The sequence below is a fragment of the Epinephelus fuscoguttatus genome, linkage group LG16 (assembly GCF_011397635.1).
Source record: "Epinephelus fuscoguttatus linkage group LG16, E.fuscoguttatus.final_Chr_v1".
Lineage (NCBI taxonomy): Eukaryota > Metazoa > Chordata > Actinopteri > Perciformes > Serranidae > Epinephelus > Epinephelus fuscoguttatus.
In genome coordinates this window covers 19,374,706-19,400,877 of record NC_064767.1, presented here as the reverse complement: position 1 = coordinate 19,400,877, position 26,172 = coordinate 19,374,706, and the positions used below count along the sequence as shown (strand labels likewise).

Genomic DNA, 26,172 nt, shown 5'->3' with positions numbered 1-26,172 from the left:
TAGGTACAAGAGTTACTAAAAATGAACTAAAATGGTGGGAAAATAGCAGAATGTGCCTGATAATCGATGTTACATTGAATATGATATAATAATGAGAAGTAGTATTGCACATGAGAATATGATATTGCACTAAGGTTCGGATTATAGTTGAATGGATATAGTTCATACGGCTGTGTCGGAAGTCAAAAGTGTGTATAGTGTTTGGCAGCTCAGACCTGCAGTTTTTGGCCATTTAAGGCAGCGCAACATGCTGTATCATGATCTTTTGAGTTAATATGGTGAACTTGTTAGCAAACAGCCGCTTATTAGTCACGTTGAATGTCCAATATTCTACTCTCCTTTTTTGCTCTGTTTTTGGTCTCCACACTCTCCTGTGGGAAATAAGTTGAATGACAGAACTCTAATCAATGGCAGTTTGAAATTGTTCATTTGATTTTATATTATTTATTTCGAATATATATAAAAAAGAATAACACCCAAATGAAAAGTAAAGATAAAGCAAACTCTCAAAATACAAAATTCTCGAAAACAACATAAACAATATTAAATATTTACATGCCCAAAAAAGAGTTGGGAGAAGTATACGCTTATGGTTCTACCCCTTCTCCATAACTCAAACAATTACTTTACTACTCAGTACAAGAACTCACTATTTAACAGAATATATAATATATTCATAAATATGGGGAGTTGCTGCTTTGACTGTCAGACAAAACAAGCGGCTTGAAGATGTTACATAAACCAGAAATCTTACAGATAAATGAATCAGTGATCAATAAAAACAATCAGTAGATGTGGTATTGTGTGTAATCTTGCATGTTCATGTAAGCAGAGTGAGTGTTTATAAGCATGTAAGGACCTTGTTAAAGCACTAATCATCCCATAAATATTCTCATGCTCCCCCTATCAACACATTCAGATCCAAATATTGTAATATTGAAGTGTTATGTTGCCAATCCCTGTTGGCTAAAAGAGAGAGGGCACCTCTGTGCTCACTTAGTACATGCTGCTCTGTTTTTTGATCCCACACATTGAGTGGTGAAATAATCGGCTGCTCCCGGGGGTATCTGGTGGCGCATACCTGCAATACTCCACAACTGAAGCTTCATATTTATAGACGGCAACAGAGCAGCTCACATATCCCCACATCACAGCTGTTTGCATTGCAGTGTTGGGTGTCACATAGCTGCCCGGTGCTCCTGTGGTTGTCACATTAAAACAGAAGATAAACAAACAGCAACATTTAGAGTTTATTTTTTTTCCACCCCTGGGACAAGTCATTTCAGATTTTTATTGAGGCTGCTGGTTATGACGCCGTTGAGTTTTAGAAGGGCCGCAGGGAGCGATGTGACCAATAGCTGGCTTTGCTGGGAGGGAAAAGGAGAGGGTGGAGAGATTAGTGGAGGAGAGGATTAGCAAAATAATGCAAAGAAGGAAACAAGGCGAAAAGGCAGAGATGTGATGGCGGAAGTAGGTTTGTTAAAAAAAAAAATATATGAAGAAATGGTAGCTGAGGACAGAATGGAGTGGACCGGAGAAAATAAAGGCAATAAGAGCAAAAAAAAAAAAAAAGGACTGTCTGGCTATGGGAGTTTGCCACTAGAGATAATAGTGTGTGTGTGTGTGTGTGTGAGGGAGAGTGCTGGTGGCTTTTTACAGACACACTGAGAGCAGAGATTGTGGGAGGGAGAGGAGGAGAGAGAGGCCAGCACAGCTGAGTGGTGTTGATTGGCCTGTTTGAAAACACATGAACTGCAGACAGAGAGAGAAAGAGAGGGAGAGAAGCTCTGTGCACTGGGAGAAAGTGTCGCTCTGTGCCGTGCCACGCTGCAGCCCAAACCACATTAGAGCAAATGAATCCATTCCACCTCCTGTTATGGCAGCTCCCGCACGGGGCCCCAGGAAGGAGAGGGAGGGGAGGAGGGAGGGAGGAAGAGTGGCAGGAGGGTTGAGATATGAGGGACGGGGAGGAAGAAAAAATGATAGGAAAATGGAAGGTGGTGGAAAAGGAGTCGCATGCTGGGTGGCTCTAATGATGTCTGAGGGCTATAGAAAAGAGGAGCAAAAAAGCACATAGTGGTGAGAGAAAGAAAAGCTGCGGCCATATAGCTGACGAGGAGGAGGAGGAGATCCCCCACTGTGTCCAGAGAGCAGGAGTGATAGTTATGTTCTCCTTTTTCAGACTGTTGCTGAATAATGAAGATGATCTCTGGCCAGACTTGTTCCTTTATATTGTTCAGCACTGCCCTCTACACTTTACATACAGGATAGACTCAGCGTCAGAAGATTAGCCAGTAAAACACCACTAAATATGTTATTTTCCTTAGTCCTGCATGCAGACCCATAATTATTTAACTTAAACTGGAAATCTTTTATGCACAGAATATGCTTCTTCCTCCTCCAGCGCCTGCGGAGCCCACTCAAACCACAGTGTAACTTCAAAAATGGAGCAGACAATTTTAAGAAAACACTACAGTGTGCAATGCTTTAATGTGGCTGCAGGACTTGTACTGTTTAATAAGGCTCACTGTTTATCAACTTTCAGCAGGATCGCATTCTAATAATGCAGTCATATCATTTTATTGTTTTATGAATTTCTATTGTCTGTATTATTGATTCTGTTTGCAAACTCCCTCAACTCAAATTGACCCTTAGGAATAAACAAAGTATAAGTAAAGTAAAGTATCAAACTGAATTAAATGTCTGAGGATAGATTCACTGGCACACAATCTGAGGGTCCAGATCATAGACGTATAAAGACACCTGGATTACAGCTTTGGTGCGGTGCCCCGTTCATTCCTATGAAAGTTGCTCAGTGGCACATGAATTCAAAATAGTTCAAGTGCCATGCACTGCCTCCGTGGACTGTGTGGCCCTTAGAGCAGGCACACAGAGACTTCTACTGGCTGAGACAGCTACTTCCAGTTTAGCACTCTGTTAGCTTCAGTAGGGCTAAAATGATCCAACCGTGCAGCTCTTCTCGACTTTCCGTTGTGATGCTCAGAAAAATGTATCCATATTAGGGGTGGTGGAAAAAATCAAGCATAGTATTGCAATATTTTCGTGTGGCAATAATGTATCGTCACACCGTGTCAAATATCAATATTTTTATCATATAAATTCTTACAAGGCCGTCTTGATTTTAAGGAGTGTAAGAAAACGTTTTTTTTTAAATGTTCAGTAGGCCTGTATTTCATTGTTTAATTCATTGCTGGAAAGAAAACTGAATGAAATTGTTAGTTTTAGAGTTTCGATTATTAAAACAAAAATCTCACAGGATAAGGGCACAGTGAAGACCTGAACACAAACCATACTCACAGAGCTAAACCGCCTCATCCTGCATTAGAAAAGTAGGCAGTTCAAACAACCAAAGAGCTAACAGAACAATGGCCAAGAATCAGGGAGAGGAAAACACTGCATTTGTAATGCATTCATACGTAATCCAGACAGTCATAAAAAGAATGTCAGTATACAATATTTTCAGGAAATAACCTGCTCTAAATGAATCCAAATCACAAGTTTTACACAAACTCCCTGCAGTTATTGTGCTCACTGTTAGGGTTAACTGCACAGTTCAACGTCGTTCTGCACTGTTATTGTTATGCATTGAATATAAGATGAAATAGCCATAAAATATGTCACTTTATCAGAGATCATCAGTTCCCTTCATAATACAAAAGGAGTCCCTTAAGGTAAAAGTTTGGGAACCACTGATATAGATGTTGAGCAAACACACACTGATATTTCGATACTGATTCCAACCATAAAGCCCAAATCTGGTCCTAATGTGCTCCCATATAATACACATACTGGAGTGCATTATGAGCTGCGGTGTAACTGCTTCGACTCAACCCCCACCAGCCGTTACATTCACAGAGCAGGCTGCACTTGACAAAGGTGGTAGTCATTTGTCTGAAATGAGAAATCACTCATGCTATGAGTGATCACACGCTACGTGTGTGCGTGTGAATAAGTGGGTGTGTGCTGCTGCTGATAATGACAAGATAATTTCAACACTCTTTCTTCTTTTTTTCCCCTCCCTTGTTTCTTTTCCCCACTGAGCCCGGCCCTTCTTGCCCCCTTCTCGCCATACTCCACTGCTTTTCATATTACTTTGCTTTTGTTTCTGAGCACTTATTTCTTGCCCCACTTCCCCCAGCTTGTTTTGCTCGGGAAAGAGAGAAGGAGGGAAACAAAAAGTGTGTGTGTGTGTCTGTGTGTTTTTGAGACGGTGAGAGAAAGAAACAGAGTCTTCCTGGGATGTTAGTATTATTTGTGGTTTGTTACTCTGCTCTGATTCATAGCGGCATCCTCCCACTGCTGTTTAAAGGGAGGTTGTAATATGCACAGCATAATTGGATGTGTAATCCTTTGCTTTGCACCTCTGGTAAGCAGTGTTGAGTGGAGCTGATTAAGATGTTTGGAAGACAATAAAGATTAAGCAAACCCGTCCTCGGCGTGTGCACGCTCAGACAACAACAGTGGTTGGCCAAAAAAAAAAAAGTCTAAAGCAGGAAATAAAAGTCTGAAAAACAGAGTTGCTATCATTCTTTTTTCAGTCCAGCTATCATCGCTCAATCTACGGAGAAGTGGAGGCAGAGATGTCAACATTTTGCTGTTAAAGCATTCAACTTGTTCCCCTTCCTGTGATGATTTGACAGATTACTGTGTTTTATTTTGATAGTAAACAGGGAGGGGTGAGGATGTAGGGCAGGAGGAGGGCTTCTGCTGTGTTTCCACTGAAGCATCATCTGTTATGCAACACATTTTCCCCCCTCAACAGGGGGGGTGTGGTGCTGAAGAGTCTGTCAGCCCGGACAGTCAGTCAGTCAGGTGGATTGACTTCTTATCTCAGTTACAACGCCACCGGCCAGTTGCATTTCCACCTCACTCATTTTGCTTTCAGAACCCGAGGGCCCGTCTTTTCATCGACTAACAAAAGCACTGCCCGTTTGTGGGAGGAGGAGGTGTGTGTGTGTGTGTGTGTGTGTGTGTGTGTGTTGGACCTTGTGAAAGCACAACAGAGGGAAGGAGGGGAAGAAAAGAAGAGATTATTGGGGGAAAAAAAAGAGAGGCAGATTTCTCCACCCCCGTCCTGTCTCTCTTCCTTCCTCTCCGGTCTTGGCGTGTTGGGACAGCAGGAAGGGGAGCTGGAGGAGAAACAGTTAATCAATAGCCACAAGGTCAGACGGCCAGCGCTGGACTGAAGCGTGCCCTGTTAGCGGTCCGTGGAGCTGCCTGGCCGCTGAAGGGGATTTGTAGCACTTGTCAGGGCTTAAAGGAGCCCTCTCTGGACCACTTGCTCCGGGTGTAGAGTGTGAAAGAGACATGCTGGTTAGCAGCAGGAGAGGGAGACATCTGCTGGATGCTGAGAGACAGCACAGCGCAGCAGAATTAGGCCACCCAGAGTTATGGTCATATTATGCCCGGTCAGAGTGGCTTTGAGTGCAGAATGTAAAGTTAGCTGTTTTGTGGGGACTTTTCACAGCAACCACTGCGGCATCATGTCCGTGTAACCTGAACAGAGACATTTTCTGCCCACCGTTTGACCACATTTACTCCAGAATTCCCCCCTTACTCATGCGAGCAGTGTATCCGACTTTGTGTGCGAGTGCACTTCAGGTAATTCTACTCTGGTAATGCTTAAGCTCAGAGGATTAGTAATACACTCTTATTCTCAAAGTGTTCCTTTGAAGTTTTACCTTTACGCTTAATCAAAGTGAAGAATTCGAGCTTTTGTGTTTACATGCTCTTAAGTGTGTGTGTGTGCACGCGCGCAAGAGAGAAAGAGACGGGAAGACTGTGCATACTTGCAATAGTCTTTCTAAGATAAGCCCACCAGACTGAGCATTACACATGAAAACTCCCTGGCTGAGCACTACGCTTTCATCGTATTCGCGCTCTCGCTCTGTTTCTCTCAGCAGGGGATCTTGGGGGACCCTTTATCAGTAGTGAGCAGCTTTCTAGAGCCCCAGCTCTTCCCCCCACCCCCCTACCCCACCTGTGGTCTCTCAGTTCGCCTTTTGTGTGGAGGAATGTGAGGCGGACCAACACTGATGGAGATAAACACAGAGGGACGGTGAGGGACGGAGGCCTGGCTCGCAAATCAGCACGCTACCTATTAATCCAGCCTCCGTTTCTCCGAGATGTAGTGATGAACATGTGGGTGAAATTGTTGTTGTTGCTGCTCACTGTTGGATTAGATCACGATATACACAGGTAGAAAGAGATGCTGTAAAGCTGAACCTTATCTACTGTTAGATGTGGGTATATATTTGTTGTCTATGCCACGCTGATAACCTTGACTGTGAGGTGTGCGTCTTTTGAAGAGAGATAACAGTTTATGTCCCGTCTTGTTTGCAACCAGCGTTTGATATTCCTCCCACAGGTAACATAAAACCATGAAGTTTTCTTTCAGTTTCATCATGTTTCCGTTTGTCGTTAACGGCTCTCGTGCGGAACATCTCGGTTTAGTGCGTTTGCCAAAAAAATACATGCACGAGGCGGATCAAGCCCTCCGATGAGTCAGTGCGTAAACAAGCCGGCGTGGCCTGTTTGAGAATTTGTCAAAGCTGCTAAACTGCTGTTTGAACTTCATGGGCTACAAACTCTGTACATGGATGACCTGGCAGAAACCTGTTCTAACAGATGTACCTCTCCTCCTCCGCTTCCTTTACAGAGTACAGAACTTTTTAATGGCGTCCCGGTAGAGACATCAAGATGAACACGTTACCATCAATGGACCGGCACATCCAGCAGACCAATGACAGGCTGCAGTGCATCAAACAGGTGCGTATGAACACCCAGCCTGTTGTACCTTCATTCAATCTGCATCTCCTCTCCTCTCCTAGACTCCTCTCTCCTCTCAGCACCTTATATGGACATCAGTTTTTCTGGCCATTAGCTCCAGTCACACAGATCATGTTGCACAGGGTCATAGAGAGAGAGAAAGAGGGAGGCAAATCTGGCAGCGAACACAAGAAGAGACTTCAAAGAGACTAGCAACATAACAGACTCTCCTTTCCCCCTCCTGGTCCTGTGCTCCCTTGCATCACGTTCCTGACTCTTGACGTACTGTATGTCGGCCCTTGTTGTGGTTTTTGCTTAAATGCTTCTTCCTTGACTGCCAGCTTTCAGGAGACTCCTCGCCGACAGATACAGACAGAAAGACACAGTCAGACATAACCCAGGGCTACCGCCTCTGCCTGTGATTAATAGTCTACAAGAACTCGCTGGCTGGCAGGCTGGCTGGCAGGCTGTGGGCTTATTTGTTTATGCTATGTGGGTGTGATCCTTTATATCTCCCAACATCCATATGACACCATGCCTTACAGTGAATCAGTGAATGGTAATGCTTTGAGCTCGCGATTATGAGGTGACATATCCCTTTTCTCTGTGCCTGCTGTTAAACCCCATACACACCCCCACCCCCACCTAAACTCCTGAGCACCCACTATAATAATCTTTATCTTAACAGGCTCTTATTGCCTCCTCTTGCTTTGATTGCATGTAGCGATGTGCTCGACGTCAAAAGCCTTATTTCCAAAATGTCAGCTTTTCTCAAATGAGTCGAATTTGGCGGAATTGACACTACTCACTTCACAAAGCCTCCTCAATTATTTTCTCAGGCGTCACTGATAAGCCCTAAATAGCCTGAGTTAACACGTCGAGCTTAATAAATGCACTAATTGTAGTTGGGTTTATATACTCCTCGGCTCGGGCTGTAATAGAATTCATAGTAAAGCAGACTTCAAAGGCAGCGAGTTAGTCAGTGAGCTCTGAGCTCGTGGCGGCTCTGCCAGCAGGGTGTTGTTTTGGTTCGGGGAAAGCCGCTGGCAGAGAGCCAGGTGTTGTGCTGTTTTCCATGCAGCCAGGTAGGCACTGAACAGCCTGATCCTCGGCTGGCCTGAAAAGGGGTAAGTCAGTCCGTCATCTCGGAGAGGACAGTCTGTCAAACGTCTGGCTCTTTGTCTGCTGAATCCCCATCACTGCTGCTGCTGCTGCCGCTCAGCCTTACTCCCCCCCACAGCCTCCCCGTTCTTGTCCTCATCCAACCCTGAACAGCAACAACAACAAGAACAGCTCAGGAGCCCATCCTCCAACCAAAAAAACTCAGTGGAGCTATTTCACTCTGCTGTCCTCCCCCTCACACCAGAGTCGAGGTTGTCAGGCAGAGTCGGTGGCGAGCGCTGCAGCAGGAGGAGCTGTGAGTTCAGATCTAGACAGACAGCCCCTGCTGCGCCAGTTCTGATTCCTCTCGCGCTGGAGGCTGATACGCCTCCCATCAAGCAGCAATAATGCCAGATTATATCACTCATCTAGAGCAGGCTCTTCTCCTCCCTCTCACTCAACAAGAGCATCTCTCACATTCTCTCGCGCGCCCTGCTCCTTCTCTTCATCATCAGTCAAACCCCTGTTCGAGTCCGCAGCTAGCTCTGTAACGGCTAATCTTCACATCAAAAAAGATGAGTCACTCAAGGCCTCTCTTGAAGCTCATGATATCATTAGAAGCTCTTGGAGATTTTCTTGGCGGGCGGGTACCAGGCCTGACACATTGGGCTGCGTTTGCACCCGAGAGCTCTTTTGTCGCGCACCGCAGAAAAGCTGCCCTTTCAAAAACGCTCACCTCTGCTGCCCCCTAAAGACAATAGTTCTACCTTTTCACAAGAACACACAAAACAAGACGCTTCAGCTCCAGATGAGAATAATAAATGCTTTCAAGTGGGCTCAATCTCACCGACTGAACAAGCTGCAGCTCTGCGCCATTTCAGAGCTATTAACCTCCTGAGCCGTGAAGAAAGGGAGCCCAATTTTAAAAACCGCTTATTGTGTCCTGCCAGCCTGAGTAGCCTTCAGACACTGGGAAGAAAAGACTCAACTGTTTCAGGCCTCAGTGAACAAGCGGGAGAGACAGACAGGGAGTGAAAGAGATTAGACAACACACCAACGGCGCGTATTGAGTCTGCACACATAGCTGCCAGGACCAAGGTTGTTTTCTTTGTGAGCCGCAGAGCCAGCCAGTGGACTTCTGGTGCTGAGGCTCTGTTACATTCTGAAAACAGGCAATGAATGAGGGGAAGAGAGAGGAGGAGGATTGGAGGGAAAAGATTTGGTTGCTGTGTGGGTCATGGGGGTGAGGGCTGGGTGTTGCCAAGAGAGATTAACAGGAAACACTGGCATCATTGTTGATATGGGTGTGATCTTCTTCCCACAATGCAGCAGAGCCCTGAGTGGGCGTACGTTGGAAGGAGTCAAGGTCCTCACAGGGTTGTGCAGAAACACAAGACATTAAATCAAGGCAGTTTGGAGGGAGAGCGCGAGGCTGTGAAACTATTTGGTTTCAGTGTTTTTCCAATTTGTACTCAATCTGAAAAAAAAAATAACGCTCATTATTTCCCATTGTTTCTAATGGCAGTCTCTTTTCTTCTGTGTTTGCACAGCACTTACAGAACCCGGCCAACTTCCACTCAGCGGCCACAGAGCTGCTCGACTGGTGTGGAGATCCCCGGGCCTTCCAGCGACCTTTCGAGCAAAGTCTCATGGGATGTCTGACGGTACGCAAACAGTAATTATGGTTTTCGTTGGGTTTTTCAGGTACTTTTTAGGAGACAGGAGCAAAACAATAATTAGATTTGGGATACTTAGGGAAAGAAGACAGGCTGCTGTGTCCACTTCTGACGCCTTTAAATTAACCTAGACTGTGAAACAGCTCAAGGTTCATGCAATAGTCACATTGACATCTACTGTTCGGGCTTTACTTCTTTCCCCCCTTCAAATTTGAGTAAAAATTGTTAGTAGCAGGCTGTAGTCACACCAGGTTTGTATCCAGTAGTTATCCAAGGCAGCTGCTCAGGCCGTCAGGGGCCAGTGACAGAGGTTAAAGTCCTTGTCACACACTGCTTCGCTCCACTTTGTGCTTTACACACACACACACACACACACACACACACTCACTAAAAGAGAGGCTTGAGCAGGACTGTGGGTAGCAAGTCACCCCTGGCTATCGCCTTTCAGTTCACCAGCTACCATTCATCGATCTGGGCACAGGGCCAGAGAGCTGTCCTGCACCAGGTGTGTAAAAGAAAAACACCTCTGTCACACACACACACACACACACACACACTTACATACAGAGTCACATGTGTGAAAGAGGCTTTCAGCAGAGAATCCAAAGTTTCACACATCTATCTCCAAGATCAGCCTCCGAAATGCTGAAGGAACATTGTCCCCAGCTCAAGTGGTAGCGTGAGCAAACAGATAAACGCTCATTAATGTGTAAATCACAATAAAAGCCTCTTAAAGCCTGATAAAGAGCTATACAATAGAGCCCACCACTGAGATCCCTCTCAGCATGGGGCCGTCTCCATCAGCTAAATTGTTTCATCAGACTCGGAGAGCAAACGGCTTCTTATCTGGAGAATTACAGCGCGCAACAAGTCCTCGCTTTCGTTGGAGGATTTTATCTCCGTGATGTTACCTCGCTGGTTTGTGTATCAGAGCGCTGAACTGAAATGTAAAGATGACTGTGCATCAACCGCAGTCCCTGAGATATGTCGTAGCTGAGTGAAACTTAAGTGTGCGCCGCATGGGAGACACTTGTTCCCTCTGGCATGTCGTACATGTGGAGGTCATCCTCCAATCCCTGGTGGAGTATCGGCACCAGAGCCAATAAAACATGACATAACTGAGTCAGTGCTGCACTGTTAGCTCTGTCTGCTTGACAATTTGGGTTTTTATATTTGTCCTTCTATACTCATACTGTATACAGAGTGTGTGTAATGCCAGCGCAGGCAGACATCTGTGTTATTTCTGCCTCTTAGTTCACTAGGAGCTGTCTTTCACACAAAACTGTGTCAACAACAAACAGAAATCATCCTCAAAACTGTTTTCTTTCCCCTCCAACAAATACACAAACAAGAATATCAATGGCCCAGTAACCCTCCAGCACCTCTCAGAGCACTGTTCTCATATTGACAGGAATATGGCCCTGGATGTTCGTCCTCAGAGGGAGATTAAGCTGAAAAAGGCTTATGAGGTGAAACACTGTTAAATCCGTGTTGAATCTATGCTAGCCTCTGTAGCTGGCTGCCTGCCTTGTGCAAACTGCAGGGCACTCTCACTCACGCAGGAAATTAAACGATTGACAGCAACATGATTCGACCGTTTGTCAGAATCGTCATCGTTTGCATAATACAGTCGGGTTGAACAGATTATGCTGTGAGGTATTTATCCCTGGAATTCTCAGATCTCTTCTGCAGCTTCAAATAAATTCACCACCATGTGTCCATCACCATCTCTTCACTGAAACAACCAAATAAACCTGATTAATTGACATCATTTCTGCACTGTTTCATTCAGTGTTCAAGCAGCCGTATAACCTGTGACAAAGGCACTTTATGATCACTGCTAGCTGTTACGTTGGCTCGCTAAAAGGCACCCCAGCTGACCTTGTTAACAGTAATGTGTGTTTTGAGGTCAGAGGGAGCAGAGGAGTTGTCATCTGTTAGCAGATAAAAGCAAAGGGGTTTCCCCTCTAATAATGATTTACCCCTGTCTCCTGAGTCCTGTTTAACGTCACTCAGAGTCTCCTTTAACATTATATTAGAGTCCAGGAGGCTCCTGCTTCGTGTCCCATAAATGTTTGACCTCTTCTTGAAGTCATTAGCTCCAAAGGATTATTAAACCTTTCCAGCTGGGGACTGGCTCGTCTCAGAATTGGAGGGAAAAGGAGGATTTTGACCTTTGTTCACTCAGGGGATGCTTCTGTAATGTAGTCAGTGGTCAGTTTAGCTGGATATCCCAATACCTATTATTTCCACATTTTCCTGGTCTGTTTGGGTAATTAAACCGGCAACCTCTGGTCCGGAGACAAACTGTGTTCACTTTAGGGCCAGAGCAGCTTGTTTGATGATAACCTTTCAGAGACTCAGCTTGCTCTGCAGAGCGACTGTGGTTTGGCTCTCTCTCCACTCTTGGAGGTTGTTGCAGTCATCAGACTCGTCCTGACTGTGGATCACTGGAGCAATCCAGACTGCAGACTCCACATTAATCTCACTCTGTGTGTGTGTGTGTGTGTGTGTGTGTGTGTGTGTGTGTGTGTGTGTGTGTGTGTGTCTGAAGGAAGCTCAGTGATAGCAGTGGCTCATAATATTAACACAATTAAGAAAAGTGAATAGAAAGATTAAGACGCCCTAACTGTGTCTTGGGGTTTATTTAACATTCATTGTTCATTTTCAATATTTATAGTATTTGCATAAGAAAATCTTAGTGAAGGTAGGAGGTAGGGCAGTGGGTCGTATGGTAGCCAGGTAGGTAGGAAGATGGGTGGGAAGATATGTGGGTATGTGGTTAGGTAGGTAGGTAGATGGTGGGTAAGTAGACAGGTAGGTAGGTAGGTAGGCAGGCAGGTAGATCAGTGGGTGGGTAGGTAGGTAGGTAGGTAGGTAGGTAGGTAGATAGATGGGTGGGTAGGTAGCTAGGCAGGATTGGTAGGTGGGTAGATTGGTGGGGAGGTATGTGAGTAGGTAGGTAGGTAGGTAGATTGGTGGGTTGACATTTGAGGAGGAAGATAGATAGGCAGGTAGATAGATGGGTGGGTAGTTAGGTTGGTCGGTGGGTGGAGGTAGGTAGATTGGTAGATAGGAGGTTTGTAGATAGGTAGGAAGGTAGGTAGAACAATGTAATAAAATGAAGTAATTAAAATATGATGATGATTTAAAAAATTATGCTAATCTTATTAGTGCCTGCAGGACAGCAGCTGTACTCACGATCCATCGCTTTCTCTGCAGGTGGTGAGTCGTGTCGCTGCTCAGCAGGGCTTTGACCTGGACCTGGGCTACAGGTTGCTGGCTGTGTGTGCTGCCAACAGGGACAAATTCACCCCCAAGTCTGCAGGTAAGACCTACCACCTTTACTACAACGCCAGCAGGTGCATGCTCATACATCATCCCATTTACTGCTGTTGACTCGTGAGACAGTGGACGGCGTAGCGCTCATTGTTCCTCACGCTGCACTTATTCACTTTGTCATTAAATAAAACAATCCCAACAAACCGCTGTGTGGCTTAAAGTCATGATCCAGTCAGAAGTGTTTCCTGTTTCATTATTCTGCTGCGGCCATGAATGCACAACGTAGCTGCTTATTATGTTTTGAGCACTATATAAAGATTATTAGGATGTTTTCTTTGGAGAATCTTATAATTATGCTAACAGACAAAATGTATATTATTTTGTTCTTGTCAGTGCTTAAAAACAAACTTACCATAAATCTGTGGTTTGCAGATTTGCGACTGCGACCACAGACATCACACAAAAAGCCCACAGAGCATTATAATGTCAGATATTTTTAGCCCCCATTAAACATTAATGTGCTATTGAGATGAGCTGTCCGGGTGGTAGCTTCACAAAAACAGTCTACTCAACAGTCTGCACACACACTCACATGTGCATATCTGCATGCACACACACACACACATGAAGCGGGAGGGAGAGAAAGAGCGAGCAGTAATGCTATACTCCGACATTTATCTATCAAATCCAATTTCCCCCCCGATCCATACCTCCCCTCCCTGCCTCCCACAGTCCTGCAGGAGCGGCCTGCTCTTGTACATTTGTCAAAGTGAAATGTGCAGAGGCGGGTGAGGGGAGAGAGAGCGAGAGATGGATGGCTGGGGACGTGTCGCTGATGTGTGCTGGACCACTCACTCTGCCTGACAGAGACCTGACAAAGCCGTAGCCAGCCAGTCAGAACACAGATAAACCTTTGTTCGGCAGTTACGTAAGCGGCAGGAGTGAGAGTCAAATATTTTGATTAAACTGTCTTGATTTCTTTGTTTTTCTGACAAGGCGAATATGTCACTGTTTCATAACAGGAGCTGCAGCGACAGTAACAGTAACGCTCTGAAATCTTATCCCGTAATTCCTCATATGAGCTGCGATGTGTTGGATATGGGCAGAAAAGTATCAGTTTTTTGCACACACGGTTGTGTGATATGAACATTTTGCTCCAGCTGAATATCCTCTTTCAGTTGTGGTGGGAAGCGTCTTGTTGGGAGGAACTTAAGTGGTCAGACAGACGTCAGTGTACAATATTGATTGCTGTATTTCTCTCTCTGTCTGTGTTCCTGTGTCGGGATAATGTGATTGTTGTCCAGGCATGGCTCGGACTGGCTGGCTGTCTGGGCCCGACTGACAGTCAGAATCATCCTCAGGCCTGCTGATGGTTCTGGGATCTAATAGAAGACAGCACTGGGTTTCAGGAAGAGCTGTTTATGCACAGCGGACAAATGGGAACTGTAGTGTAATTATGCGGGGGGGGGGGGGAAGAGATATGATGCGGCCAGTCATCAAACAAGGCAGGCAGGCAGGCAGGCTGTCGGGGTGGGAGGCAGATGTGACTCAGGGCAGATCTTACTCACTGAGCATCCGTCTTACCTCCCTTACAAGGACGTCTGTCTGAGAAAGCAGACGGGAGGGCGACAGAGGAGACGTGATGCACACTTGAACTCAGAGACGACGCAGATGCATCAACAAAGATGCAGAGAAACATTTGTTCGTCACTTCTCTGTTAGCTCTGCCTGTGTGCTCGTATTTAAGTAGTCTGTTTGTCTGTACATGCATGAGTGCATATTTAATTGTGCAGCCCCAGCACAATCTCCTGACAGCCTGCATGGCGACAGAGGGCAGCGAATCTGACACCTGAGAGCCCAGACGAGGGCCGAGGAGTCTGGGATGCTCTCTGCAAGCTCCTCTGGGGTGGAGAGAGGCAGACTTTTAAGAGCGCAGATCAATCATACTGATGCTTTCTTTCAGAGCATCAGTTAAAAAGAAAATTGATAAAGCAATTGTCGCTACCCTACTATTTTTTTAAACAGTATGACAACTTGCAAAATGAAGTTAACATGTATGTATCTCACTACAAGTACAAAACACTCATTGCTGTGGAGCGTCTGCAAAAAAACATCTGATTTATGTGACCAGGCAGTCAGTTTACTAGAAATTAATTACTAAACAAATTAATATCTGACTTCCAGTAAGTAATTAGAGAGGATACTAGAGAATAAACACCAAGAAGAACATTTTCCATCTTGTGTTTATAGATAAGTCTTGCATTTGTAATTTTCTTTCTGCATGTGTTTGCCTGTCACTGTCTTCACTGAGCCCATTAACTACAAAACCTAAAGTTGCACTTTTCTCCCAGTGTAAAACTGCTGCCCTGCGAGACCTGTCGAGCACATTGGAGAGATTTTCAGCAACAGCAGACTGCAGCTGATGAGCTGTCTGGAGATTGTGACCCTGCAGTGAGGCCTCGGGGATTAGCGCATTGCTCTAATCTGGAATCAGCCAGTGAAGAGACTTATCTGCTGTTAGGCGAGCTAGCATTAGCACTGTTAGGATACATGGTGTTAGCGCGCACTAGCAGCTAGCATTGTCAGGTTGAGTTCGGTCTCTTGAAAAGAGCGACTTCGAGGTTTTGATTTTTGGTGAACGCAGCTTCTTTTGTTTTAAAACCCAGAGTGCGCTCTTTAAAATAGTCTCAGAGTTGTTTATGTTTTCCTCGTTATAATCTGTCGTCTGCCACAAGCTGACTTCCAGCCGAGAGCTTCATTAGATAATAGGTGCACTGCTGCCCTACAAAGATACGCAACACTAATAGACTCTGAGCTGTTGGGCTACTGTGAAGTTCAGCAGACACCAAATCAGATTAGGCACATAATCTATCAAGGGTTTTACCGGGTTCCTTCCTCAGTGAATCTGCCACTCATGTCGCCAAGCTCATAATAGTGTGTTCTCTTTCTTCATGATACATGAGCTCTCATAATAAACCTATAAAATTATCATTATGACATGTATCCGCTTGATATATCAACTCTCCTGCCTCTTCTTCTTGACAATGTCCCGTCGTGTTAGTTTTTAAATAGATGAAAGTGAACCTGAAGTGTGATGTGTATTGTGTTTTGTGCATGACTTGACACGCTCTGGATTAAAGGTAGCTGCTCCCTGGAATGATCGCTATGTTCTTAGAAGCCTGCTTTAATGTTTAAGCCAGGTTTCTGCTTGTTGTTCTTCTGCCTGGCTCAAAGAAATAATGATTAAATCATTTATGTTGGCATCACATGTTATCAGAAGGTGAAGCTCCAATAGTGAATGCTTATCATTGTGGTCAAAGAGCAGGTGATTTTTTTTTTTTTTTTTGGAGAGAGATCCTTTTTATCTACACAAGCACTAATTGCATTTGATGTTTTTTTCAGTTTCTCTTCTCCAGCTGATTAAGAGTGAGTGTGTTGGAAAATCTGATGAAAAGAGTTTCGCTTTGTTCTGGGCGGTTTGTAAATTCCCCCCACCCACTCACATCTGACATTAAAAAAGAAATTGTCCCGGCAGAGCTGCAGAATTTGCCAGAGCTCGGTCAGTCAACAGAGCAGGGCTCGCGGGGCAATCTCAGGAAAAACAGGCGCTCCACTGTGTCAACAGTGACAGAAAACTTCCAGGGTGTGGCTGTAACTCACCCCGTGTCCTGCAGGAAAAAAAACACACAACAGCTCACAAAAAACTACACCGGCTCATAACTCCCATAATTCAGCAAGCAAGTGCAAGAGAGCTGAACAGAAGTGCTCCCATTAGACTTGTGTGAGTGCCTGTACTGTACGTACACATTACACACACACACACACACACACACACACACACACACACACACACACACTCCTCCTTCAGGCCTACAACAATCTGACATGTCTCCCACTTATCTGTCTCAATTTACTTTCACTTGATTGATTTTCTCACCCCGTCTTTCTTTCCATCTTTGAGCTGTGTGTGTAGAACTAGAGGAAGGTGTAGGCATCCTTTGTTACTGACCCAATCAACCTTACAGACTTTTATATTTAATTACTGCTGAGTAAGAGCAGCGCGCTGAATTATTAACAGGAAACAGGGTTTATTTTTAGCAGGCAGGCCTCTCCTCTGACACTCTCCAGTGGTTCGCCTTAGATGATGAAACCCCTTTGCAACCCAAAACTACCCTCAGAACTTCACTATTAAGTTTATAGAAATAAAGCTCATGGGGAAACACTTATTAGTGGGGTAGCTGCATTTGCTGCCACTGGCTGATTGGGTCCTCTATCACTCGCTACTTAATTGGTTTGGTTTACAGAGTTGCAAGTAAATTCATTTTGGTAATATCCCAGCTGAGCCGGCAGTGCACTCCAAACACTGGAGACTTTGTTCTTGTCAAAACCGGATGAGCAAATGATTTAAATCCTCCTTTTGTTCAAGGTTGACTGATCTGGCACCCACACCTCAGGACTCAACCCCCCCTCCCCTCCTCTCCCCGCACCCTCCACCCATCATCCCTTCAGGGGCTTTGATACACCCTTTTCAAGTTATATTTTTGTCCCAACAATGCCTCCGTTGTGTGTGTTTCAATTCTGCGTGGGACATTTTGTTGAAACCGTTGACGACTGTGTCTGTCGCACAAAAGACACAACTTCCCTCTGCTGTCACGAGGCCAGTGGGCTTTCCCGCTCTCTGGCTGCACGGCACATGTCAACATTTAGGTAAGGAGAGGGAGAACAATGACAGCTTAGGCCTTTCCTGCTCATTCATCCAGATTGTTTCTTTCACCATGTTGGGTTATATTAGGGGCGGGTGGAGAGAGAAGATGAACTCAGATTCACCCTCATCCTGCCTCGTCTTTAATTCAGCTGCACTCAGATGTTCTGCGAGTCTGTGATGTGTCTTGTTAGTTGGATTTAGAAGGTGCTCTCTGATGAAGACTGTTAGGTTAGATGGTCCTGCAGAAGGGACTCTCCGATTAAGGCTCATAACTTTCTGTTTGTTTGCATTTGTATAGACTGATCTTTACATCTCATGCTTTCCTCTCCCACTTCCTCTTTTATGCATTGGCTTCCAGCCAGCTTTGCGTTGCATACTAAGCTCCACCCATTTATGTAAGTTTGCAATCTGAGCTTGCAGGGTTTTTTTTGTTGTTTCCTCTTTTTTTGCCCTTCCTGACAAATGGCAGTCGGATTATGCATGTGTGCATGTGTGCATGTGTGTGCGCTGTCTTAAGTGTGTGATGGCAGCTTAGAGAAACAGGGCAACGGAGCGTTAGACAGACTAGGCAGAGCACATCAATAACAGCACCTGGCGACAGAGGTGAGAAGCACTGGAATATCTTGCCTTCTCTATCTCTACTCCTGTTTGTCTGCGTCGGCTCACTGTCTTTATCTCTTCCTCTCATCCTCCCGCCTCTTTGGGCTGTCTCCTCTGCTCCCTCTGTCTATTTCTCTACCTCCCTCCCACCCTACCCCCCCGCTGTCTCGAGAGTGTGTTGGAGCCGGTAGCAGGTACAGCAGGAGCCCATTAGTGCGGAGCCCCGCTCTGATTGGATAAGCTGGAGAAACCGGGAGACTGCCTCTGAATAATTGATGTGCATTGTGCAGACGCTGGACAAGGGAAAAAGACAGATCAGAGAGCAAGGGAGGAGAAAGAGAGTGAGCAAAAGAAAGAGACGAGAGGAAGACAGGAGGAGGAGGAGAGAGGAAGTAAGAAAGAAAGAGTGAGCAGAGTAAGGGATATGTGCAGGGAGTGAGAGTGATAAGGCGCAGGCAGGAGGCTTGGAAGAAGCAAAAAGCTTTGAGAGTTGCCACTGGCCTCTGCGGGAACCGGAGCATTTGTGACACTTGAGTCTTTTCTCTGCGCTATGAAGGGAATAAGATGAGATGTGCAGGGACTTTGCTTGGCTCTGGGTAAGTGTTTGTGTGCATGTGTGTGTGTGTGCGTGTGTGAGTCTGCTGTCCACGTGTGTATCCCTGCACAACTATTTTGTGTATTATATGAGTGTGTTTGCATGCATGGGGCAGGATCAGAAGTTAACAGAGGCCCATTGAGCGGCTAATGTAGGTCTAAGATGATGCAGTTACACTGAAGCAGAATTAGCTTGGTCTTTAAAGTGTATACTGTTATAGTCTAAATGCAAAAGGTTTAATTTGAGCTGTGCTTCGACAGTGTTGTGTCTGTTGCGACTGTAATTTAGGCCTTTAATAACACGGCTTCTGTCTCGTCTGCTGTGCTGTAGTGTGACTGTAGTCTGAAACACTGGACGCTCACACAAGACAGGATCAGGGCAGATCAGCTGACCACAGGTTGACCTACATGCTGCTCTGTCATGAGGTTATTCTCACTGGGTTTTTGTCTGTGAGCACAAGCAGATATTAATATGTGTGTTAGTTCATTTTTGGCTTATCTCTGTTGTCTTGTATCAGAGCTGGGTGTTAAAAAAGTTTGTCATGGGGGTGTAAGTTTAAGGGGGTTGTAGGTCATGCTTAGGGTTAAGGGAGAAAGATTGAATTGTAAATTAATTCTTAAAGTTTTATGAACATATTTTGTCGGTTTGCACTTAGTTTCTTTGACATTACACACATGTAAATGCCATAACAACACACTCATTTTCATTTTTGTTATTGATGTAACATTGTTTGAGTCCTAGTGACAACTTCTCCCAATTTATGGCGCCTAAAGGATCCGTGTTACGAGTGCAAGTGTATGTGCATTAGTGTATGTGTTGTTATGTCAGCAGAAGATGACCCACTTTTCCACTGTGGCTTCTTTTTTAAGTTGTTGACCTGTGCTTGGAGCCAGAGCCTGTCTGGCTGTCCACTCATAAGGGGCGAAGGAGGAGGAGGAGGGGGAGCGTAGTCATGGAGGGACAATGCAGTTACATCAGCAGCACACAGAAAAGGCCTGCTTTTTGCTTCACTCTTCCAGCGGCGTTTTATAAGTCTTAAATGTACCTGTCGTCGTCAAACGTGCGCCTCGTAAAGGGGAACAACACTTCCCTCACACGAATGAGTAAAGGCCAGTCAGGCAATAAAAGCGACATGATGCTGCAGGCTGTACAATCAGTGCTTAACCTTAAAACTGACAACTTAATGGCTCTTGCGAACAATAACGCAATCTCCCACTGACCCTTGTAGAGAGCACTGCAACACAACACGACTTCCAAAGAGTTGTTGTGGAGCTGCAGCACTTCCTGTTAGCCTGTACAGGGTGTTAACTGCTGAAACCATCTTCAGCCTCACCCCCCCCCCCCCGGCCTTCCTCCTCCTCTTCTCTCTCTGGCTCCAAAGCTTTTTGTTTGTATCGTTTACTCTACACAGTTCTGTGACCTGCAGTGACTCTGAGCACTTCCCATCAGGCTGTTTAGTGACTCATTCATGACATTTGACTTTGAACTGTAAATGTGCAGCTTTTTCTTTTCCTTTCTGCAAATGGTTTCTGCTTTTTCTGTGAAACATTGCCATGCTTGACATCCCTGCCTCCTCTCACTGAGAGCAAGTGGCAAAGTAAAGTTGTGTGAGAGGTTTTTTTTTTGCTCGGGACTCCAGAGAGAGGAATTTCTGGTAGGACAAACTGATGTCATGCATTGATAGCGGGGAGGGTGGAGCTCTTAGCGCCCCGGGCTACACAGGATTCTTGCAGGATGTGTTTCCGGAAACACTTGTAAAATTCTTGAGTCTTGTTAATCACTTCCACGTCTATTCAGTGAGGTGTGTTGACATCTTGAGAAATTCTTTCTTTACTAATTCACCTGTGTAAAAAAAAAAAAAAAGACACAGCTGGAATTTCATCACTTTTTAATCACTGTTTTATATTATAAAACAGCAGCCGCAGGAAATCTCAGAGTCCTTGATTGTGTTTTTCACCCTAATGATTTCATTGAAGCAACAACAGTGTGAGATGAAAGACACATTGTGGAAGTTGAGACAAGTGGTGTGTCTGGTTATAATTAGGCATGTGATATTTACTAGTTCCCCTCCAGTGGCGGGAAGCTGCGCATGGCTGATAAGAGCAGTTCATTCACAGCTTGCCGTCCTCTGATGCTCTTCCTCGCCGTGTGAGGCGCTTTACTGTATAAGCACATCTCCACACAGCCCAGGCACTGACTGTGTTTGTTTACTCACCAACACACACCTCAGTTTCCATATTTACTTTACTTTTTTCTCTCTTGTTGTACATTTTCTTTTGCCCACATACCTGTGTTCGAATGTTTATTTCCCTGTTTGCATTCAAATGCCTTTGAGTTTGCATATTTGCTGCACAGTGTGTGACTCAGATGTGGATAATGGGTGTGTGATCACATGTAGGATCACTGTGAGTGTTGTGACAGTTCTCTGATACAGATGTGGAAGGCCGCGTGACCCCGGGGCTTAACACTGTAAGCAGGACGTGCTGACTCACAGAACATCTGACGCAGATACACCGGCCACCTGAATTTCATATCCCGGCGAGGATGTAGGTCAAATCCATAGGTCAATGCCATAACCCCTGTCATAACAAATGCACCCAGAGCAAACCTGTAGTGCTGTGTTACCAACATAGTCTGTTATGTCACTCGATACGCTGGCGTCACAGGATATAAAACAGTACCTCATCGAGTAAAGCTGCAACGATAAGTCAAAGGAGATCAAATTTAATCTGAAACTACTTTGATAAGTGCTTATTTTTTTAAAGGGACAGTTCACCCTAAAATCAAAAACACATATTTTTCCTCTTCTCTGTAGTGCTATTGATCAGTCTAGATTGTTTTGATGTGAGTTGCAGAGTGTTGGAAATTTGAGCTGTAGAGATGTCTGCCTTCTCTTGAATATAATGGAAGTAGATGGTACTTGGCTTGTAATGCTCAAAGCACCAAAACATAGATTTAAAAAGCTCAGCAGCAATGTCTCTTTCAAACTGTTTTCATTCTAAACCTGCCAACTGGATCACCACGCAGAAGGAACTGTGCATCTCCTCATAGGTGAGAGTTTGTGTTCGTAACAGTGGCATCCTCTTCGACTGAGCTGTGATGTTAGCTAGCTCAGTGGTGCTAAGTGAGCTAGCAGTAGATGCATGCTTCCTTCTGCGCAGTGATACGGTTGGTGGGTGTAGTTTGGTTAAAAGAAAATAATTCCGACGTGAAACTGCTCACAGCTAGGTCTGTGGATTATCTTGAGTAACGAGGTCATGATTTCTGGAAAGAGACGTTGCTGTTGAGTTTCTCAACTGTATTTTTTGGCGCTTTGAGCACCACAAGCCGAGTGCTTGAGTGAGTGTTTTATTATACTGGAGAGAGGGCAGACATCTCTACAGCTGATATCTCCAACACTCGGCAACTTAAACCAAAACAATTTTGGACTGATCAGCAGCACTATAAGTGAGAGGAAAAATATGTATTTTTGATTTTGGGGGTGACCTGTCCCTTTAAGTCATTTTCAAGGAAATTGCAAAATATTTTGACTGTTAATTTCTCCGCTTTTCTTTGTTTTATATAATTTTAAACACAGGATTTTGGGGGTTTGGATGGTTTATTACTAATGTAGTAATTTAGTAGTTAAGTTAACTATTGTGAAGGCTATTTTTCACTATTTTTGAATAATTGAGAAAATAATTGGCAGATTCATTGATAATAAAAAAAAAAAAATTTAACTGCAGCCCTAATGTCAAGAGACTTTGTAGGAAATAGGGAAAAGTTCAGACAAGGGTGTGCTTTGTTTTTGCTTATTTTATTTATTTTAATTTTAATTTAATTTAATTTAATTTTTTTTATGTAGTTATTTATTTATTTATTTATTTATTCATTTATTCATTTATTCACTTTTTATTTTTGTCTTCAAATAGAGAGTATTTTAGGGTGTTAGTGTGCTTGAGAAAATAAAAAATGTGGGAAAACAGACAAAAAAGACCACTCATTTCTTTCCTGAATACATTTTGAAATAGATATATAAGTAATATACAAAGGATATCAGCTCAGCATCCTCATTCTTGTCTCTTGTACTTGACTCATAGTGTAACAGCACACAGATCAAGATATCTGACTCATGAGATTGACCAGTGGCAGTAAATACTATACTAAGAAGTCTTCGTAGTGAGCTCAGTTTGACGAGGCACGCCCCTCAGTACATTAAAAATGTAACAGACTGTGTTTTTTTTTTTTTTGTGGCCACATGCGACACAGAGAGATCCCACATTTCCCACCTGAGCTCCGACATTTTGCACCAGTTTAGACAGCTCCAGCCGTCATACTGCATTATGTTTGGTGTTCATGCTGATTCTTATAACTCTGCCCCGTTTAAAAATGTGTAATTTGAACCCCACAGAAACCAGCACCTGCAGGAGATGTCAGAGTGACTCAGGTAGAGCTACCCTCCCTTCTGGGCTGCAGCATCTCTTTGGCTTGTGACCCACACACATCCCGGGGAGGAGGGGACCTGCCCACTCCCTCCATCTCCACCTGTCCTCTGTCTAGCATCCTTCCATCCATCTTCTCCCCCCCTCTGTCCTCATGTCTGGTGTACTGCCAGAGGTCGTGGATGAAATTCTGTCAAACCAGCCAGACAAGAAAACTGCATTGTTTCACCAATGCGAACAAAACAAAAAAAAATACAGAAAATTTAGAAAGCAAATAAAATAAGTGACACATTTGACGTTAGAGGCCATTTCAGATTTGGAATATTCTGATCCGTGTGAACAGTTAGTTACATTAAAGGCCTGGTTTTGGTTGAGTGTGATTTCTGACACAGAGCTGCCTCTCTGCAGGGCATGTTTGAGTTGTTCTGCCTCTAAGCTGTTGAGACTAAAGCCCATTTGATATGCTCTTCTCTTGGAAGAAGTTGGCTGAACAGAGAGGGGGCAGGATGGGGGATATCATTGACTGCTTAAATGGCTTCCATTACACTTCTGCAAAACGCATGACTTTTTATTTTTTTATTTCGCAGGATTTTATATCCCCTCCATATTCGTCTTTTTGCATAATACTTTGTACCCACACAGCACAGACCTACCTACCTGCCAGTGTTTTACAGACCTCTGCCTATGATATCTATTATAAATTGCTTCTTTGTTATCATCCCACACATTGTCTCAGAAGGCTTCTGTCTAGTGCTGCAGTGTTCATGCTCAGAAAGTGTAATTTTTCATGTAGTATTTCCTCCTTTGTCTGTGTTGTTATCAACAAAACTACAGAAGAGCTGCATGCATGGTATTACATGTCTCTATCAAAGCCTGGCGTGTCCAGCGTTGGCGATCAGAATTTGGCGTGACAGCCAGATTTGTTGGTAATTTCAGGATTGGGGGTGATGTAAGGATGAGCACTATAAGGGCAGGGATGTGCAACGTTTCTGAAGATGTAGCTAATATGTTTGGACTGATTAAGTCTTGCATAATTACCACAATGCACAAACATCTATATGGACCTTTGTGCAAACCAGACTACATAAAACTGCAAGTAAAGCATGCATAGTAGCAGCCTCGAGTAGTTTATGCACGGACATGAAAGATCTTCTTTTACCACTCAGTTTCACAAAACCTCTTCGGTGCAATTCATCGCCACCGATCTTTGCTTTGTGTTATCACTCAAACAAAATGAGGCTGCAACTGTAATGTCTTCTTTACAAGAGGTTTCTCAAGTATAGCGCCTAGAACATAAATTTAATAATGCCATAAGAGAGCCAAGGCCTTTGATATCAGTAACATACCACTGATGCCATGTCAATATCACGATTTAGTAGTGCGGAGTCATTTTTAAGAGGAAGCAGGTGCACTTCTCCTGAGCTGAACTTCAGTGGGGTGCAGTGTGTTAAACAAAAATACAACAAAAAAAACTGCAATGTGTTTGTTTCCCCAAAACAAATTCATGAAAAAAGGTGGCACAAGACAGCACTCTGATGAAGGCTTTGACAGCTCGAAAACTCATCAGCAGTTTTGTCTGTCAAGTAGTTGTAAGTAAACACACCCAAATGATCAAGACATGAGCTGATTCTTTTTATTCTATTACTACTTGAGTGTCGCCTTTTTTGTTGTGTTTGATTGGGGGAAACAAACAAGTCTGTAAATGCTTTAAAAAAAATATAAACCCTTTAGCAGTACAGGGAGTTTGGTAATACACTTAAACTGGCACATTTGTGGTCAAGGACTCCATATGCTGCTACTGACAGTGATTTTGGGGGGACATTATGACATTTTATACATATATCTACAATATACAATCACAAAATACACATAGTTTTGTAGTCCATATAATCCCAAGGCCAATTAAGGACTTTACTTTTAATTTGTTTAGTTGTATTTTCCACACTTTGTCATATTGAAGGGATTTTATGACTTGAAATGTGTTCATGCTGTGTTGGAGTGCCTGTGCAGCTTTACCAGCCAAAGCCATGAAAGCAGTCTGGAACACTAGCATTTGCACTAAGACACGGTTGGACTTTTTTTTTTTTTTTTTCCCCCAGAACTGCACTGTGCTTCGTGCTCGGTGAGCTCTGCTGCCCTTTCAGCCTTTCAGCTGAGGGGATGTCATGAGCTACAAAATTGCTGATAGGCTGCAGGAGAGAATAAAATCTGTTTTCACCCACTGAAAATGCCATTTCGGTGTGTGGAGTTCATTTTACCGCTGGCATTTGACATGCACTGGCACAAAATTAGGGCCGTTTTAGCGAGTTCTTCTCTGCTCTATAGGCCAATTGCTCTGCAAAGCTAAAAATTATGCTTCCCTGTGTAGTCATATAACACGTTTTGTTCAGTAATTCACGCCTGGAAACTGTCCAGCACAATGATACTCTGCTTCTGGCTTCATTGGAAGAGTTGAGTGTTAACTATCTTGCTAAAGGGCACACAGTTCATGTAAAGGTGAGGGTGTCTCCTTCCCAGTCCTGATGGTGCGTGTATGTGGCAGATCTGTGGCTTCACGCTTTATCCTATCAGGTGTGTATCAACAAAGCAGGGCCACCAGGATCCAGCTCACTGATTTATATTGGGGTGCACATATTCAAAGTGTTGTACAATCAGATAGTTAGCAATCTGTCACAATTTGAGGCAAGTACTCGCAGGCTTCTACCACACACAGACGCGTGCCCACACACTGCACTATCAGAGTTCATAGTAATTAGCATCGGGGTTTCCTTGTAAAAGAGGACTTGTACACACACTCTGTCATTAGTTAATGGGCCTTGCAGCCTGTTACCAGAGCTTACTTTCCCTTTGTGCTGCTCCCAGAGGGGCTGAGGTGAGGTGAGAACGAGCCAGGGCTTCTGCTATCAGTCAGCCATACAGCATTAAATACAACCTGATTGAGGAGGGCCCATATGTCTCCGGGCATTACTCAATTAAAAGGCTTAGCTTCTAAGAAATAGAGCTG

At 44.3% G+C, this 26,172-nt stretch overlaps 2 protein-coding genes across 6 annotated transcripts in view; both read left to right on the top strand.

The window, feature by feature from the left end:
- rps24 (ribosomal protein S24) overlaps window positions 1–4,069 on the top strand; it is a 131,235-nt gene extending 127,166 nt beyond the window's left edge. The window contains exon 5 of the mRNA XM_049599836.1: window positions 4,059–4,069. Within this exon, the coding sequence (XP_049455793.1) occupies window positions 4,059–4,061 (3 nt within the window). The 3' untranslated portion in view covers window positions 4,062–4,069. The remainder of the gene's footprint in view (window positions 1–4,058) is intronic.
- The window catches only part of zmiz1a (zinc finger, MIZ-type containing 1a), a 121,322-nt gene that overhangs the window by 78,580 nt on the left and 16,570 nt on the right, over window positions 1–26,172 (top strand). For 3 of the 5 annotated variants that reach the window (XM_049599806.1, XM_049599808.1, XM_049599805.1), the window contains 4 exons: window positions 6,680–6,789; window positions 9,441–9,554; window positions 12,789–12,894; window positions 23,138–23,173. In XM_049599806.1, the coding sequence (XP_049455763.1) occupies window positions 6,721–6,789; window positions 9,441–9,554; window positions 12,789–12,894; window positions 23,138–23,173 (325 nt within the window). In that variant the 5' untranslated portion in view covers window positions 6,680–6,720. Of the gene's footprint in view, window positions 1–6,679; window positions 6,790–9,440; window positions 9,555–12,788; window positions 12,895–18,323; window positions 18,749–23,137; window positions 23,174–26,172 lie in introns of those variants that run through there. The other 2 variants (XM_049599807.1, XM_049599809.1) reach the window with 2 other exon arrangements.